Consider the following 17,826-nt stretch of genomic DNA (forward strand, 5'->3'; position numbering starts at 1 on the left):
AACCAATCAAAGGAGTCTGCGGCCTGTGTTCCTGTCTCTGGACCGTCGGTGGCCTTGCCCACCTCTTCGGCTGCAGTTGTTAAAGGTGGTAGTAATGCCCTCTCTGTACCCAAGTTCCAGGATGCATACACCCTCCTGGCTGGTTTGACCATTGCATCTCTGGGATGAGGTTAGACATGGGTTATTTTTTTTAAAGCCCTCAGTAGGGTCTGGGGATATAATTCAGTTATGAGATTGCCAGTCTAGCATGTAGTCCCCAGCACCACATAAAACTTCACTTGGTGACACACCCCTGTAATCCCAGGGCTTAGGCGGTAGAGCAGAAGAAGCAGTTATGCTTGCCTACTTAGTGAATTGAAAGCAGCCTGGACTATGTGAGACCTTGCCTCAAAAAATAAATACACAAGCCATGCGGTAGTTTTAACGTAGGCTCCGAGGCCACTGCTGTCGGACGGGATGGCTGGGCAGCTGAGGCTGCTGGATAGAGTCCTGTCTGCCCTGTGCCTCCGTGACCTGGATGCCGAGAGACAGAGAGGAGAGTGTGGACCAGCTTCACAGAGTACCCTAGAGGCTCACTCCTCCCTGAGGCCTGCCTAACGTAGCTCCTTTTGACCAGACAGGAGGTTTCAGGAGGCAAAGGGACTTCCCCAACCCAAAATGGCAGTTGGTGGGAAATACCAAGCTAGGGTTTGTCCTCAGCAGGGACAGCTCCTGAGCCTGGCGTATTCCCTGTTACCCTGGATTCCACTGAGGGCCACTCGTTCCCTCCTTCAAGGAGGCTCAGTGCTTGGGTGACAGGTCTCAAGTTCTGCTCACTGGCTGGTGCCAGAGACAGCTAAGAGCCCCCGTTTCCCAGGCAAGAGGATGCTCCTGCCCACCCCAGATTCTCTCTCCCCTGCTTGCTTCTGCTAGGGAACAAGAAGGTCTCCAGTGATCTCAGACTTGCCGGGAGCTAAGGTATCAGACAGTGGGCATATGTCTGCCCTCCTCAGTGCCTGGCCTCTGTCGCTGGCTGCCCTGTCACCATAGCCTCCGGGGCTTCCAGGCTGGCTAGGAGGCAGTAGGTCTATTTCCCCAGGAGGGATGTGTCGGAAGACCACATGCTAGGCAGTGCCAGGCTGGCCCACAAGGCTGTTTCTGTTCCTTCTCTCTCTGCCACACCCTAGAAGAGGACGACAGTGAGGTGACCTGGCAGCCCGAAAAAAAAATGCTCCATCACTGCCACTTCCTTCTGCTCTGGTGGCCCTGACCTACCAAAGGAGATCTTTCTGGGCCCTGCTACTGGGTAGGAAACAAACAGACCTTCACCGTGGCTACCCTTCCAGGTTCATAGAACCAGGTCACGCCGCCAGAGCCATCCCTCTCCCCTTGACTCTCCTGGCCCTCAGAAGACTTAAGGGTACCCCAGGCGAGGATCCAAACACCTTCCTGCAGCTTTCAGCGGCTCAACACCCTCCTTCCCCAGAGCCAAGATAAAGGAACGAGTCCTGGGAGCCTGAGGCCGTGGCTTCTAAATGCAGCAACAAACATGGCTCTGGAAGGGACTCAGCCTCCCTGCCCCGCCCCCACGCTGTGGGCTCCAGAGGGCTGGCATCTGGGCACGAGGGGAGGCTTAAAGATACAAAAGGGATGAGGACTCCAAGTGGCCGCTGCTCCTCTAGGGAGGTGTGGTCACCAATGACAACAGAGCCCAGACACAGAGCTTGGATGTGACCGGGAGGCCCTGACCTCTGCCACCTTGGAAGTGGCAGTATACTGGGGGGGGGGGGGGAGGGCAATGTGTCTGGCCTTAAACACCCGGCACAGCTGAGGTACACCTAGACACCAGCCCTCAGCATGGTTGATTTGTTTCTGTGATTCGTTCACTCCCTCTTTCCTACGATGCATGGCTCCGGGCACCAGAGAACTGCCTGAGTAAGAACGGGAGGCCTTCCCCACCCAGACCAGCACGGAGACTCCCAGAATGGAGTTGAGTGGCAGGTAGGGCTTGAGCAGACCAGCCCTTCCTCTGCGACCCAGGCTTTTGATCACAGCAGGCAGAAGACTCTCAGACCTCAGCTTGGCTGTGCTAGAGACCAGACGGTAACACAGGTTTTCTGTAGCCAAGCCAAACTCAAGACTCAGACCAGACTGGGAGCCCTGTGGTCCCCAGGTGAGCTACCCAGTGGCCAGTTTCCAGTGTCTTCTGCCGTTCTTGAAACCTCGGGCTCACAAGTGTGTGCGAGCTCTCAGATTCAGCAGCATGGCGTCTCCCTCGGGGCTGTCTGTCTTCTCTGGCTCAACTCCTGGCTCTGCTCGGGGAACTGGTAGGGTTTGCCACTGAGCTGACCCCTGATGACTGTGGGATTCCCCATTGAAGGGATGGGGAACAGAGCACCCCAGGAAAGCAAAAGATAGAAGAGACTTTCATCCCCAGTCTCTGGGGACCTTCTTCTCCCACCAGAGCCCAGACTCTAGCTCCAGCAGGTCCCCCTCCCCCTCCCCCTGGCTTCCCAGAAACAGCTTAGTCCTCCAACCTAGTCCTAACCCTGAGCTCACCACCTGGTAACCTTGCCCACCCGATGTTATAAAAGCCACACGCAGACAGGGACTCACACAAGGTACTACCATTACCTTCAAGGACAATCAAGATGGGGTTTTCTATAGAAGAGCAGACTTGTCAGCCAGCTTCCCACTCCAAGGCCTCCTCGCAGTTTGGCTGGTTGTGCCCATTTTACAGGCTAAGAAACTGAGGCTCTGAGGGTAGGAACTCAGCTCTTCTTCTACCTCCCCCCCCCCAACACACACACACCCTCTTCACCCTTGTTTGTTTCCCCCTAGCACTTAAACCAGTTCTACTATTTATTTCATCTGCTCAGGTCAGAGACCTCCAGGGGTCATGAACTCTTGCCCCCTCCTATATTCCCCCATTCCCCAGTCCTTGGCTTCAGATGACATCATTAACATTCTCTCCTCCCTCCCTCCCACCCTCCCCTCCTCACTCCCTCTCTCCACCCCCCACACACTGTGTGTGTCTGTGTGGAGGGTGTGTGTGTGTGTGTGTGTGTGTGTTGGGCAGGGGCACGGAGAAGTCCAGGGGCCCCTTTGAAAAAGAGGATACCAAAGGCAGAAAGTCATCCATCCATAGTGGGTTGGCAGCAGGCCGCCAGGCTTTCGTCAGGCCCCCTTCGTGTTGTTACTTGTGGTCCCTGGCACCAGTGCCAAGGAGTCGGGCAGCCTGTCAACCTTCCAGGAGGCTGTCTCCACGAGAGATGGGGGTTCAAGCCAAACCAGCCTTCCCTGCTCTGAGGAGACTGCTGACACTTGGAGAGCCCCCTCCCCAAGTCTGTGTGGCCTCGTGCACCAGCGTCCCTCACCTTGCCGTCCCTCCGGTGGCAGGGCCACCCACTTCCAGACCACCCTGGCTGGCCAGGCCACCTGTGTTCTTATGAAGTCGCCGTTTTCCTAGGCCAGGAATCTGAATAACTGCAGTTTCCTGCGGTCCAAAGCTGCAGGGACAGCTCCCGCCTCTGTTGACATCCCTGTGCATACTGGAAATGGGAGCCTGAGGGAGGGAGGGACACAGGAAATAGAGTCCCGTTCTTAAAAAGCTGCATGGCCAGTGCCTACGAGGCTCACACTCTGGGGACCTCCACCTCCCTCCCCAGCCCTTTCTCCCACAAAGCCATAGAATGGGGCTGGTCACTCATCATCCTGACCCCAAGCTGACGTCGTCATGGTGGGGAGGTTCTTGTTTCTTTCGAAGTAAGAAGAAAAATAGTATGATGGAGCCCGGGTTGTGGTTGGTTGTTTTGGTTTGGGGGTTTGTTTGGTTTTTTTTCGAGACAGGGTTTCTCTGTATAGCCCTGGCTGTCCTGGAACTCATTCTGTAGACCAGGCTGGCCTTGAACTCAGAAATCCACCTGCCTCTACCTCCTAAGTGCTGGGATTAAAGAAACGCACCACCACTGCCTGGCCTGTATTGTTTTCATACAAGTAGACTCTAAAAAGATGTTGGAGTAGGATTTTTAGTTTTGGTTTGGTTGGTTGGTTGAAGTTTTTTTTGGGGTGGGGTGGGGTGGGGTGGGGTGGGGAGGGTTGTTTTGGTATGGTTTGGTTTTTAGTATTTCTATGGAGAAAGAACCCCATCTTTTTAAAAAGCCAGAATACCCTAGCCCCTGAGAGTCACATGTACCCTGCTCTACCGATGCTCTTCACCCCTCCTGCCTATGGGCCTGTGATACAGGCTCCAGGTCTTCTCAGGTCCCAGGGCCCCTGGGTGCCACCATTTACTATCTGGTTAGCATGGCGGGGGGGGGGGAACCCACAAAACAAGACAATGATGAGGCAAGGAACTCTCCCGAAACTGAACACTTGTTGGCCTGCTCAGCCTGAGGCGGGCACAAGCTGCTAGGCCCTGGCCTGTGGTCACGCTGCTTGCCTGGGCATCCTGGGGTCTTCGCAGCTGTGGCAACTTGGAAATTTAGCTAGGCACTGTCTGCCATTCCAGGCCTCACATCTGGCCTTCCTGGCTGGCTCTTCTGTGACTCTGAACCCGGGTCCTTTGACTCTCCGACTTATGATCCCATCCAAGCACTGATTCCAGTTTCTGGTCCTATGGTTAGGGACCAGAGACTCCCTTAGCCCTTGCAGGATGGCCATTGGCCCTGGGAGTCTTCTCCGGCTATCATCAGAGAGCTCTCTGCTGCCACACGTACAGTCTGAGCAGCCAGGAAGAACATCCCGCCTCAGCCAGGCTCCCTGTGCTGTCCACTGGGAGAAAAGCAGAGCAGCATCCCCTCTGGAGACCCACCAGTGAGCTAGGAGGTGCCCAATCCTTCCACAGAATTGTTCATGTCTCGGGCTTGGCATCCTCCCTGGGGAACAGCCGGATACCAGGATGACACAGACCATCCCAAGGCTACTCAGCTCCTTACCCTGTGAACTAGTGGTCATAAGACCCAAGCCCAGCGGTTCTCAACCCTCCTAATGCTATAACCCTCAACTACAGCTCCTCCACGTTATGCTGACCCCCCACCCCACCCCACCCACTGCAGTATTACTTGTTGCCGCTTCACAACTGAAACTTTGATATTGTCATGAATCGTAATATAAAATATTTTTGGAGGCAAAAGTTTGACAAAGGGCTCGTGCCCCACAGGTTATTGAAAACCACTGCCCAGGAGGTGAGAAACCCAAGCCCCACTTGTGCCCTTCGTGGCTGGGTGGCCCTCGCTTGGCTGCTGCAGCGCTCTGAGCAGCTGTGAAACCCTCGCAGTGCCACAGGAGACCGGGGAATAATAACTGCAGTGCCCACGATGGCAGGCACAGGAGAGTCTGCGGTTCTAAGGACAGGCACTGCTGGTTTCACCCAGGCCCTCCCCTGTAGGGCATTTGGAAATGACCTCCCTGCCCACCCCACCCCCCACCCCCCAGATTGCATTGAGGTCATGGCCTCTGTCTTCTCGCTTGCATGGACTTTTGCACTCATCTCTGGGCATTACAGCCCTGCATTCTACATGCCCCTGGGCTCCATGCAAGACCGGGAAGGTGTAGCAGGGTCATCCTTCCCAGCTTTCTATGTCCCGCCGCCGCCGCTGTTGCTGGCGTCCCTTGGTGCATAGTTGCTTTCTCCACTCCTAAGTCACCCTGCCTTGTCCTCTTGGCCATGTCTCCCTCGACCTCTCATTTCTGCAGACACTGGCGACGGTTCGGGGACCCATGCAGGTAACCCAGGATATGTCCCCTCATGGCCCTTAACCCAGTCACAGCTTCGGCCACATCAGATAGCGCGTGTGAATTGGAATAATTTGGGGTCTGATGTTTGGGGGAGTGGTTTTTAGCCTGATCATAGAGGACTAAAGACCTTTTAGTTTTCATTGGACCCTTTAATTTTCTGTTTTATTTTATGGCTTACCCCTCCATAGTGAGTAAGCTGATTTTTTTTCTTTCTTTTTTTTTTTAAAGTTTCAGTAGTGAGTGAGAGTTTAAGTAATTTTAGTGTGTGTGTGTATATATATATATATATATAAAATAAAAGTTACAAAGTTTAAGTGTACAAGAGTGTGGTTGGTATTGAGCTGTGACTGTTATGGAGAAGGGAGGGTCTACAGCATCCTGGGGTACCTCCCAGTTCCCTAAGATCTCTAAAGCACATCTCCCCACACATCCTGATCCACTCTCCTCTGTATCTTTTCCCCATAGCTCACCATCATATTCAAGAACTTCCAAGAGTGCGTGGACCAGAAAGTCTACCAAGCTGAGATGGACGAACTTCCGTCTGCCTTTGCGGACGGCTCCAAAAATGGGGGAGATAAATACGGGGCCAACAGCCTGAAGATCACAGAGAAGGTGTCGGGCCAGCACGTGGAGATCCAGGCCAAGTACATCGGCACCACCATCGTGGTGCGACAGGTGGGCCGCTACTTGACCTTTGCGGTCCGGATGCCCGAGGAGGTGGTCAACGCCGTGGAGGACCGTGACAGCCAAGGCCTCTACCTCTGCCTGCGGGGCTGCCCGCTCAACCAGCAGATCGACTTCCAGGCTTTCCATGCCAATGCTGAAAGCCCTCGCAGGCCGGCAGCTGCCAGCCCCTCTCCCGTGGTCCCCGAGACATTCCCCTATGAGACAGCCGTGGCCAAGTGCAAGGAGAAGCTGCCGGTAGAAGACCTGTACTACCAGGCCTGTGTCTTCGACCTCCTCACGACTGGCGATGTGAACTTCACGCTGGCTGCCTACTACGCTTTGGAGGATGGCAAGATGCTCCACTCCAACAAGGACAAGTTGCATCTGTTTGAAAGGACTCGGGAGCTGCCAGGAGCCGTGGCCGCCGCTGCCGCCGCCGCCACATTTCCCTTGGCTCCCCAGATTCTCCTCGGCACCGTCCCACTTCTGGTCCTCCTGCCTGTGTTGTGGTAGATGGTCGGCCATGTAGGATACAGAGGAGAGTATAGACTGACCCGAGCCTCGGGCTCCTGCCCTTGGCTTCTCCTTTTGTCTGAGGGCTCATGTCAGCCTCGGGATGCAGCCCTGCTGGTGGGCTGGCTCCCTGGGACTCGGTGTTCTCTGCAGACCCGACCGGTTCAGCAGCAGAGGTGGCCTCGGGCCGACGGCCTGAGCATGGTGCCCTCAGAGCCGTCGTCAGACGTTTTTGGCCGGGGCGAAGGTTGTGTGGGACAGCTCTCCCCTCTCCATTAGTACACGCGACATGGTTGTGGTGATCGATGCTGTGTTTTTGTGACAGTAGAGTTGTGTGAGGGGGAGAGCAGCTCCCTCCACCCCTGACCCTCACCGTGTGAATGTGCGAACCAGAGCCCCCTAAGCTGAAGTCCACCCCACCCCCACCCCCACCCCTGTCACCAGAGAGACACTGGGAAAGTCGGCTCCTTCCACACCCTCACAATGCACTGAGACAGGCCCAGCTGACTGCTGCATACCTACTCTGGGGCCTCTGTGCCCTCCACACACGCGCGCACACTGTTACACAAGCACACTCGCACACACTAAAACCCTGGGGCCACCGCGAGACCCCATATCAGGAAGGCTGAAGTAGCTCCAAGGTTCTATCCCCAGGCAGGTCCTCCTTAGCAGCATGCCGCCCCCAGAGGGCCCTGCTTAGCGTCTTTAGCAAAAGGATGTAACCTTGTAGCCAGGAGGCTGTGCCCTCCTGGTCCCTTCCTACCCAGTGCTATGCAGGGACTGTCCTGTGCATCCAGCCACTGTGGGTGTGTCTGAGGTGCTGCTTCCAGGCATGTGCCTGCAAAGCCCCACAGTTGAAGGGAGGGTGTGTTTTGGCCTGAGGTCTAAGCAGTACCACTCATGGGCTCAGATCCCCATCTCTGGCTCCACCCCCTGCCCCTCTCCCATTGCACTTAAGAAATCCAAGTGCTTTTATTCTGAATGTTTCAACAGAGACGTGATCCTCCGGTTCCTGCCATCGCCGCCCCTACCCCACCCCTCACCCTCACCCCTGCCCCCGCCAGCAGACATAAGAGCCCCCACCAGAGGGGGCCTGGGGTCTGGGCATGAGCAGACCCAGCGGACAGGGCCAGCTGGTCTGCCTTGTCCTCTGCCCTTTCGCTTGCCTCCTGGACTTTCCCTGCTGCTGGTCAGCAGCTCCACCCCCCAGCCCCCCTTGTCTGCATTTCTTTGGGGGAAGCACCATCTAAGAGGCCTTCCTGCACCGTGTACCCTGGCAGGCTCTCCTCCCACTAGAACCTTCTTTCAACTCTGGCCACAGCCAGAGGCCTGTCACTGGGAGCCTAGCTTTCTTTCCTTCAGCTCAAGGCGAGAGTCCATCCAGAGCCATTCCCATCTCTTCTGCTGTTTCAGAGACACCCCCTCCCCCCCTCCCCGCCAAGGAACCAGCACAACGGTACAGCCAGCCCTGTGGGCCACCCAGCCAGCGGCCCTGCAGAGCCTACCCTAGCCCCGCCCCCAGGGACCTCTCATACACTGGCCAGGAGGCTGCAGAACCTGCCCCTCCCTCCCAGAGGTCCAAACCCCTGCCAAAACCACGTGGGTAGCTGGGCGGGGTCAGCTCCGCCCTTCCTGCCCCCTACTGGTTTTTAGCTATCCCTAGGTTGGAAGTAAAAAGAGTTGAAGCACTTTATTTTGGTTGTGTTTGGTCACGTTCTGCTTGGAAGTGGGGACCCCTCACTGAGTCCACCTGTCTGCGACCTGTGTGGAGCGCCACTGCGTGTACATACTGTAAATTATTTATTAACGGCTAAATGCAAGTAAAGTTTGTTTTCGTTTTGTTATTTTTCTTTTAGATGAGCTGTTAGAGTTTATTTTCGAAACAGACTTTGTTCTTTGCGGGGTGGAGAGGTGAGGTGCGGGGTGGATGTGTCCCCACTACAAAGTGTGTCAAGACGGGGCTGTGTGTGAGCTGTGAGATGCAGCTGTTTAACCACCATGGCCCTCGGGGACTGAGGTTACTGTTCTTCCCTCTTATGCCTGAGCCACTAGGAGGACTTGATTGGTCCGTTTCCCCTTGCTCTGGGCACATCGGAGCAGACCGATGTTATATGGTGAAAGGCTGAGAGATCCGTTGTCAAGAACAGAGTCGGAGAGGAGGAGGGGCTGAGGTCCGTAATGGCTCCATCCAAGCCAGCATGGCCGAGGAGCCCCAGCCACAACTCAACCTCTTCAACATCCCTCAGCACCCAGCCTAGGGGCCCAGTGATGTACTCTGACAGGACCACTGTCCAGACGTGTGCAAAGCCAGGCTCCTTGCCGACGATTGGTCACATGTCGTCCATTAAAAACAAGAAAACAAACAAACAAAAAAATTTACCCAGTGATTCAGTGTCATGGGACCCAAACCATTTAACAGATTGAAGGTCTGTGTGAGATGTACCCACCTGTACCATGCCCTCCCTGCCAAGGGCGGAGCCAACGCGTATCCCTAGGTCAGTTTCACTTGAGATACTCTGGTCAAGCCAAGTTGAAGTCCCAGAGAAGTAACCTTAGACAGGTCATTTAACCCTGTGAGCGTCCCCAGCTGCCCCCAGACACTATGGGGCCACTCCCTGGAGCCCACACAGCCTGGGGAGGAGACGAAAGGCCAGCAAGAGGAGAAATCCACAGAGCATTTATGCCCACCGGACACACAACCTCAGCACCAGATGTGAGGAGAGGGAGAATGTTCGAGAGCCTTGCTTGAAACAAAGAAACGAGCAAAACCACAGGCTCTTTAAAAGCCCCTGAAGGGTTGATCTAGAAGGAAAGAGCTAAGTCCACCCACTCTCCTGCATGGTCAGTCACAAAGGCCTGGCCCCCAGTGGTCAACTGGATTGTTCAAACAATCCCAGGGGAACAGCATAGCAATGGCAGGGCCATTGGCACAAGCCACACACTGGACAGACTGTGGAAAAGCCAGGCACAGGGAAAAAGTCTTTCATTCTCCATCAGATGAAAGTGCCATGTGACACTTGCCAAAAAAATATGTGGGGTTTGGAATTGTTTCAGGCCCCTAAATTTAACCCACATGAATTCTTTCCTAAATACCACACCGCTCACTGTCCTCAAAACAGGGGACTTTGCATCTCAAATGTCCAGGCCAGCACCTTAAGTCCTAGTGCTCCAGTCTTCCTTGTGCATGACAGTTGGTCTGGGGCAGACCTGGGCCGAGGCCAGTCAGCCTGAGAACGGAAGAGCTTTAGCATAGCCTGTGAGATTCTCTCCCTCCACCCCCCATCCCAGACTGCCTGTGGCTGGAACAGAGATGAGGTGCAGTGGGTATGTAGCTCAATGTTAGGGCCCTTGTCTATGGTGTGAGAGACCTTAGGCTCCTGGGTTGTGCTCCCCTCGACCCCCCACCCCCAGAGCGAAAACAAGGAAGAGAATTCTTCGGCTTCTCATATCACAAGCCAGAGTTTGTAAGGGTAAAACACAGAAAGGACTGATCAGGGAAATCTGATATCTGCACGGGTAAATTTGGAGGGAAAACTTATCTAAAGACTGGCAGAGGCCCAGGAGAGGCAGGCAGCACTGGATCCTGTCTCTCCTGCCCAAGCGTGGCCCAGAGCAGCGGCTGAGCACGGGAACTTGGGCAGCAGGCTGACTTGGCATCGGAGCTGGGCTCTGCCTGTTGCTAGCTGTGTGGTCTCCCTTGGATGTTTTTGAGCCTTAGATTCCTGATCTGTAAAATGGAATTACACGTAGCCACCTCCCAGGGTCCAGTGGAAATCTAATGAGCTAATTCCTGGCACAGATGCCCAACGTCAACAAGAGAACCCACCGAAAGAGGTCCCGGTGACAGTGGTACACAGGACCTTATTCATTTGAGGAATCTACTTATCTGTGGGGACAAGTCCTGTATTCTTGCTGGGGAGATAAACCAATAGTTGATACTTACATAATCTAACGACCCACGTGGCAGACTCCAGGAAGAAAAGCAGGTTCATTCTGAGTGGCCTCCTAATTAAGGGAGGATGAAAAGCGGTGCCTCCTCTTTGGAGGGGTGAAAGGCATGTCAGAAGTCAGAGGGAGCATTCTACAAAGAGCAGAGAATGCGGGGGACCTGGAGCAGCCCAGCCCAGAGGGAGATTTCAAGGGATAGCGGGGAACCAGGGTGACCCCAGGCCAGTGAGGGGACAGATGGAAGTCCTAGGGCAAGACACAGCAGCTAGAGCATAGCAGGCCTCCTGGGCTGGCCAGAAAATGATACAGGTCCTCCCTCCTCCCTCCCTCTCTGTCCTTCTTTCTCTCACTCTTTGAAACAGGATCTCGTGTGTTCCTGATTCTCTCTCTCTCTCTCTCTCTCTCTCTCTCTCTCTCTCTCTCTCTCTCACATGCACGCATGCACGCGCGCGCGCGCGCGCGCGCACACACACACACACACACACACACACACAGTGAAGGATGNGCACGCATGCACGCGCGCGCGCGCGCGCGCGCACACACACACACACACACACACACACACAGTGAAGGATGACCTTGAACTTCTTCTAGCCCTTCTAGCTGAGGTCTCCTGAAGTAGACTTACATTTAATGTAAGTATCTTAATTTATGTGGTTGTGGAACTCAGGACCTAGTATACACTCGACAAGCATTCCTGCCAACTGAGCTGCTTTCCCAGCCTTACTTGATGTCCCCCCAAGTCCCCCAGTTCCAAATGGAGCCTGGCAGGCCATCACCAGAGAAAGGCAAAGCCATTGCTACCACACAAGGCCAGACCAAGGCTGAGGTGGAGAGATGTGTAAAATGAAGACTTTGTGTTTAACATGCAGGGTGGGTTGGCAGAGCTTAGAGCAGGACCTGTCACTGAGTGTGGCTTGAAGCACTTGGGTAGACACAGTGCCACTTCCTGAGACTGGCAGGAGGGTCTCTGGGGAGCAGGTCTGGGACATGTCAGAAAATGCGCCCAGCTTCATTGTTTTAAATTCATGGTGTGTGTGTGTGTGTGTGTGTGTGTGTGTGTGTGTGTGTGTGTGATCAGACAGACAGAGTGTGTCAGAGAGAGAGAGAGAGAGAGAGAGAGAGAGAGAGAGAGAGAGAGAGAGAGAGAACAAGTAACTTCTCCTTCCACGGTGCCAGGATCGAGTGCAGTGCTCAGGCTCGGTGGCAGGCAAGCATCTTTGTTAGCTGAGCCATCTCACTGGGCCCGAACCTTTTCATTTGCTCACAGCAGCAAATGTCAAAGGCAAGCTGTGCTCATAGAACGAACTTCCCAAAATGAGAGAAAGTGCAGCTGCGAGCAGACAGACCAGCCTCTTGCTCCTCCACTGTGGCTGATGGGAAGATTGATGGAGCCACTGTGGCTCACTGAAAGGGGCTGAAGACTCTAATGGCTGTGTTTCAGCGGGGAGGCTTGGGGCCCATGCTCAGGCAACCTCAGGACGGGCACTTGAAGAAATGGCAGGCGGTTCACTAAGGGTGGACTTACACTAGCAAACGCTAGGCTGTGTGGGATGGCAAGAGGACAGTGCAGAGCATTCTAGGGGAACCAGCCGGTTGGCAGACATGGTCAGGTCCACGGTCAACTCCTGGCTCTGCCACTTGCTCCTGGGGTGACTAGACCCAGCAGTGAAGGTGGGATTCTACTGCAGTGTTGTCTAAGAAGACAGACACGGGGAATATGTTCAAGAGAATGTAGGGAGGAAACACAAGGCGAATCTATCCACACCACCCCATGCCACCAAGTCCTGCCATCCCCATGGCTTCTGTAGAGCCGCAATCTGCACTCAAGGCAGGTGATCTACTTCCTTCGCTATCCTTCCCCACAGGCTAATCTTTTAGGTGCAGCCCAGAAAGCAAATCTCTTTGGCCTAATTGGTTGACAAACTCTTGACACGTAAGCATCTTGGAATTCCAACCAGGGTCAGTGGGAAGATCCCCACCCCAGTCCTCTGATCTGGGGAGGGGAGGGGGATTCTAAGATCCTCCAGCCTCGTAGAAAACCATTACCTGATTCTGTTGACCCTAAGTGCTCACTAGCAGGTCCCCCAGCTCTCCCTCATAGACCTCATCATTCTGCTGCGCTTTTTAGAATGGCAGCTCTGGCCATTTTCTTCCTTCCTCCCTCCAACACAGTGTTGGTACCATGATCCCGCAGAATAGACCTTATAGAGAGAGCTACAGGCAGCCATGGGCAAACATGGCTGGGGTGGTAGCAGGTGTGTTTCCGGAGTCAGTCAAGACTCCTAAGGTCAAGGTTAGCAGACTGACCATTGTCACCCGGTCCTTGCCTCAGGGTGACCTAGGGAGGATTCATCCACATTTGAACTCACACCAGTTTGCTGATGTCCTTCCCCTTCCGCCCCCCCCCCCCAGTCCTTCTCCGAGCCTTTAGATACATCAATTCGTCCTGACAAGGAGAATTAAGATATGCGTGGGGACTATTAGGGAACTGGACTTATACAAACAGGACAACTGTCACAGGAGGAGGATGTCACCATTTAGTGGCAATGGAGCTGGCTCAGGAGTAGGAGAGACCCGGAGTCTGAGGCTGGAGGGATGCTCAGTACTGAGGGCATGTATCGCCCCTACCAAGGACCGGAGTACAGGTTCCAGCGCCGTGCCACGCAGTTCCCAAGCATCGTTAACTCCAGCTCTAGGGGATCCAACATCCTCTCCTGACCTCCATGGCTACCTGCACTCACACGCACACACCTCCACACAGAGACATAACCTCTCCCCCACACCCACGTGCTTACAAGGAGTTACAAACAGCCAAGTCCAGTAGCTTGTGCAAGAGAACTCCTGGGCAGAGCCTAACTGAACCCATCAATCATGGACTCCATGACAGTGAGTGTGTGTGTATGTGTGTGTGTGTGTTGTAACAATTGCTCAGCTATGTCAGTCACGAGGAAACACTTCTATTGCCAAGTTGTCTTGTAAACTAACTGGAGTGTGCATGGAGACCACTCTTCCTCAGAGACGGCCATTTCCTGCCAGGCACAGTGTTGACCCAGCTCTGCCTGGTCCACTACAAACTCGAGCGCACACACATCCTGGGCTACAGGGTCCACCAGAGGGTTTGGTGAGCAAGACCATGAATGTCAAGGCTGGGGCCTGAGCTACCAAGAACTAGGTCTACAAAACAGAGCTCACTTCCCCAGGGAAGGGTAGAGCATCCCCCAAACTGCTGCCTTGAGTGTACACACCCATCCCTTTGCTAATAATCAGGACTGACTGGTCCCTAAAAGAAAGTATAGAGAAGCGCAATGCTGGCATAACTCAACACTAAGAGGCCCTCCTGGTTCTTCTCTGTACAGACAATTGTAGGCTACACCACGTGGCTGGCCATGGTCTAGATTTAGGGGTACATTGACATAACCTGCAAATATTCGATGGTATTGTGACATTGAACACCGGGCTCCATGTTGGAGATATATATAGCAAGCCTGCAGAATGGATGTAGGTGCCCTGCCTCGTGGGTGACCTCTAGTGGTGAGGGACTGGCAACAGCGAAATCCCGTTGCCAGTCAGTTGCACCTCGAGGTCCTCCAAGGCACGTTTCCTGGTTCTCCGACCTTCACCATGAGCCTCATTCTATCGCTGTACCTTGCTGTCCTCTGCTAACCAGGGCCAGGATGGTTCCCTTGCAGGGCCTCTAGGAGAACGGAGAGCCAGAGGGAGCCGCCAAAGGGGAGGGAGACACAAAGTGGATGAGTATGTGGGTCTGATAGCATCTCCCTCCTCAACTAAGCTACACTCAGGCTCTCCTGAACTTTTCAACTATTCAAAAGTTCAATAGATCTTCTCAGTGTAGGGCCTCATATTGTCTCTGTACTGTCCAAGTTTTAGTAAGAACCCTACTGAACTTCACTAGAATTCCTCCATCCACCATATCTGGTCAGAAATGGAACCACAGGCCCAAGAGAGCAAGTCTGAGGGAAATATGGACCCGGTAGACCTTAGGGCTCATAAGACCTTGATCCTTCTCGCAGGACTGAGCAGTGGCTGAAGAAGATAGGGAGGCTTGCCTCAGGAAGCATATAGCTGCTCTCAGTCCCCTCTCATTCCTCCTTCAGGAACAGGATGGCTCCAGTCCTCTGGATCCTGGTGGCAAAAAGAGAAATCTAAACATTGGAAGAACCGGGCAGCATGTGGGCTCTTGGCGGTTAGGCTGGAGTCTGTGTGCGCCTGCTGCCCTCTGCCGGACAATTCTAGAATTACACTTACTCTGGGATGCTATGTCAGATACAGAGATGGTCCCACCTAGGGAGGTGTGCTAGTTAAGTTTTCTGTCAGCCTGAGTCACCTGGGACGAGGAAACCTTAATTAAGAAAACGCTTTCATCAGATTAGTTTATAGGCAAGTCTGTGGGGGCGTGTTCTTGATTAATGACTGATGTGGGAGGGCCAAGCCCACTCGTGGGTGGTAGGGACCACCAGGGCTGAGTGTGCCACGGAGGGCGAGCCAGTAGGCACCATTCCTCTGACTTCTGCTTCAGTTCCTTCCTCAAATTCCCACTCTGACTTCTTTTTATGTTTGGAAGGGTTAAAGTGAGTCAAACCCTGTGATTCCCCGAGTTGCTTTCGGTCAATGAAGTGGAAGCATGAAGGTTCTTTGGAAAGAGAGTTGGGGGTGTTTTGTTAGGGCAAACACGTGAAGGGATGTTTCCTTAAAGTGGACACAGGCGTGAAAAGCTAAGGCAGATTCGTGAAGGAATGTTTAGTTGAAGCAGACGCCGGAGAGAGGAGGGTCTACTAAAGCAAGCCTGTGAAAGGACGTGTGATGAAGGATTCTTGGCTAATGACACGCATGGTCCACCTCACATTGCATTTGTCGGGAAACCGTAGAGAGAAATGCACCAAAAACATCTGGTGGTGTGCTGCAGTTTGTCGCCACTTTTCAAGGACTCGGGCTGACTGGATGCACGTGCTGAGGCAGGACACGTGGAGGACACGTGATGCTTGGAGGGTATAAATAGGACTCAGTGGAGTGATGGAGACAGAGCTTGGCTTGCTGGCACAGCTAGCTGTTCAATGCTTGTGGGTCTCACGTCTTTACTGATCTTCTCTTCCCTGAGAGAGGCACAGCTGGGAACTACTCCTGGGCCCCTCCTGCTGACTGGCACTGAGGCTGAGGCCTGGCTGTCTCTGCTAGGTCCTGTTGTTGCTGTTGCTAACCTGATTCTACTGAACTGGGCTGCTGGTGTATCTGTGAGGTGTTTGCCAGTGGGTCGAGCTGCCACTGCCTGCTCACCTGTGAACTGAACAGCTGACTTCCAGACAACACAGACAGGAGTTGCTCCAAAGAACCTTTCTAAACAGGTCCACTTCCCCCTACCCCGTATCCTTTTCACTACCTCTGATGGATGGTGGGCTACAAGGAAGGTTAAAGCGTTTAAGAACCATCATTAAAAACAGGATTTGAAAAAAAAAAAAAAAAGTTACAGGTCATTGTCTGAAACAGAAAGCAAACATGGACAGGTTGCAGGAGTGGTGCGTCTAGTGGCCCGACCATCCTGGAAGTGTGACCAGACAAGTACATATTATGTATCCTGCAGGGCCTCCATCACAGCTGCCTCTGTTAGCCCTTGATGGGGCTAACAGAACACACATCTTGTAATGAGCTGGAGAGAGGAGGAAAGCCTCTGCCTGAAGTGGGCTACCAGCATCTTGCTTTGTTTCTCCCTTAGGTGTCATTTTGTCTGCGTATACTTAGCTGGTCTAGAGTACCCACCCCACTTAAAATAAATTCCAAAGAGGCAGGTCCCATGTTTCTGGTTCAGAACTCCCTCCGATGGCCAACCTGTCCCCAGGATCTAGTTGTAACAGTGTCCCTTCTGACACTGAAGCTCTTCGATGGCTCCGTCCCTGCTGGGCTCCCGAGTAAGTTCTGGATTTACAGAAGCCTCTTCCTTGAGCCACTGGAGCTTGATGCTGGGCAAGGCCTGCCACACCCACAGCTTTGTCCTAGCCACCCCGACCTCCCCAGCTGTCCTCTGGTTCCATCCCCAACTAAGGATAGGACACTGTCTCCTTCCTGGTGGCCTTCAGGCCTTCTCTTTTTCCCTGCATGCACTCATACAACACATCAATCTGCAACTGAAGATGCTTCGCAGCAGAGATAAAATGGGCGGGGGGGGGGGGCACACCCTGACTCCCGTGCACTCCTTGATGCCACCTAAACACCACAGTGGTGCCTGTAGTTAGCAAGAGTTCCAGGAAAGGCAGAGAGCCCATGTGAACTCTCCATGCTTGTTCACTCTGAGGGATGGCTGTTTACTCTGTACACACTGCAGGTTTTTGTTCCCAAATAAAGCCAGAGAGCAATGTGGCCAGGGACAAGCCACTTGGACACATTAACAGTCCAGGACACCCCCGGGACCTGTCACCTGAGGGAAAGTCTCACCAGCAGGGCCTGGGCAGGGCGCCACTATGATCAGGGGCATACAGAAAGGTTTTAGCTGGTCCAGCCGCATCCACAGCCTACTCCACAAAACCATGCAAACCAACAGGCAGCATGGACCAAGGGCTCTGACCTGAAGTATGACACACGGGGCTTTTAGTTAAAGCCTTGATAGAACTGCCAGGACGGCTCCTTTAAGCGCCACAGACTGTTCTGGCACACAGCTGGTCCTTAGTTTTTAGTAGGTGACCTTTATGTTGGCACTAATTGAGCAGGCTTTATGGTGATCCCCAAACATTGAGTCCCTGCTAGGGAGGGGCTGGGAGGCGAGGGCCTCCAGCTTCCAGGAAAAGGCGGCATCTTGGCAGCAGTGGGCTTCGAAGCCTGGTCACTGTTGTAAACAGCACTTAGATTGTCACAGCACTTGTTCCTAAAACCGTTCCCGGAACCGTTCCAGCTGCGTCCTGAAGCAGAGGGATCGCCAGCCGTTTCTTCACGGGAACTGCCCTCCACACTTCTCCACTCAGGCGCCAACTA

General features: G+C 53.8%; 1 protein-coding gene across 1 annotated transcript in view; it reads left to right on the top strand.

Annotated features, from left to right (window-relative positions):
- Positions 1 to 8,752, top strand: part of Rgma (repulsive guidance molecule BMP co-receptor a) — a 44,815-nt gene extending 36,063 nt beyond the window's left edge. The window contains exon 4 of the mRNA XM_021193402.2: positions 6,184 to 8,752. Coding sequence (XP_021049061.1) covers positions 6,184 to 6,897 — 714 coding nt within the window. The 3' untranslated portion in view covers positions 6,898 to 8,752. The remainder of the gene's footprint in view (positions 1 to 6,183) is intronic.
- Positions 8,753 to 17,826: the final 9,074 nt, after the last annotated feature.

The sequence above is a fragment of the Mus pahari genome, chromosome 1, assembly GCF_900095145.1.
Source record: "Mus pahari chromosome 1, PAHARI_EIJ_v1.1, whole genome shotgun sequence".
In the NCBI taxonomy this organism is placed as follows: Eukaryota; Metazoa; Chordata; class Mammalia; order Rodentia; family Muridae; genus Mus; species Mus pahari.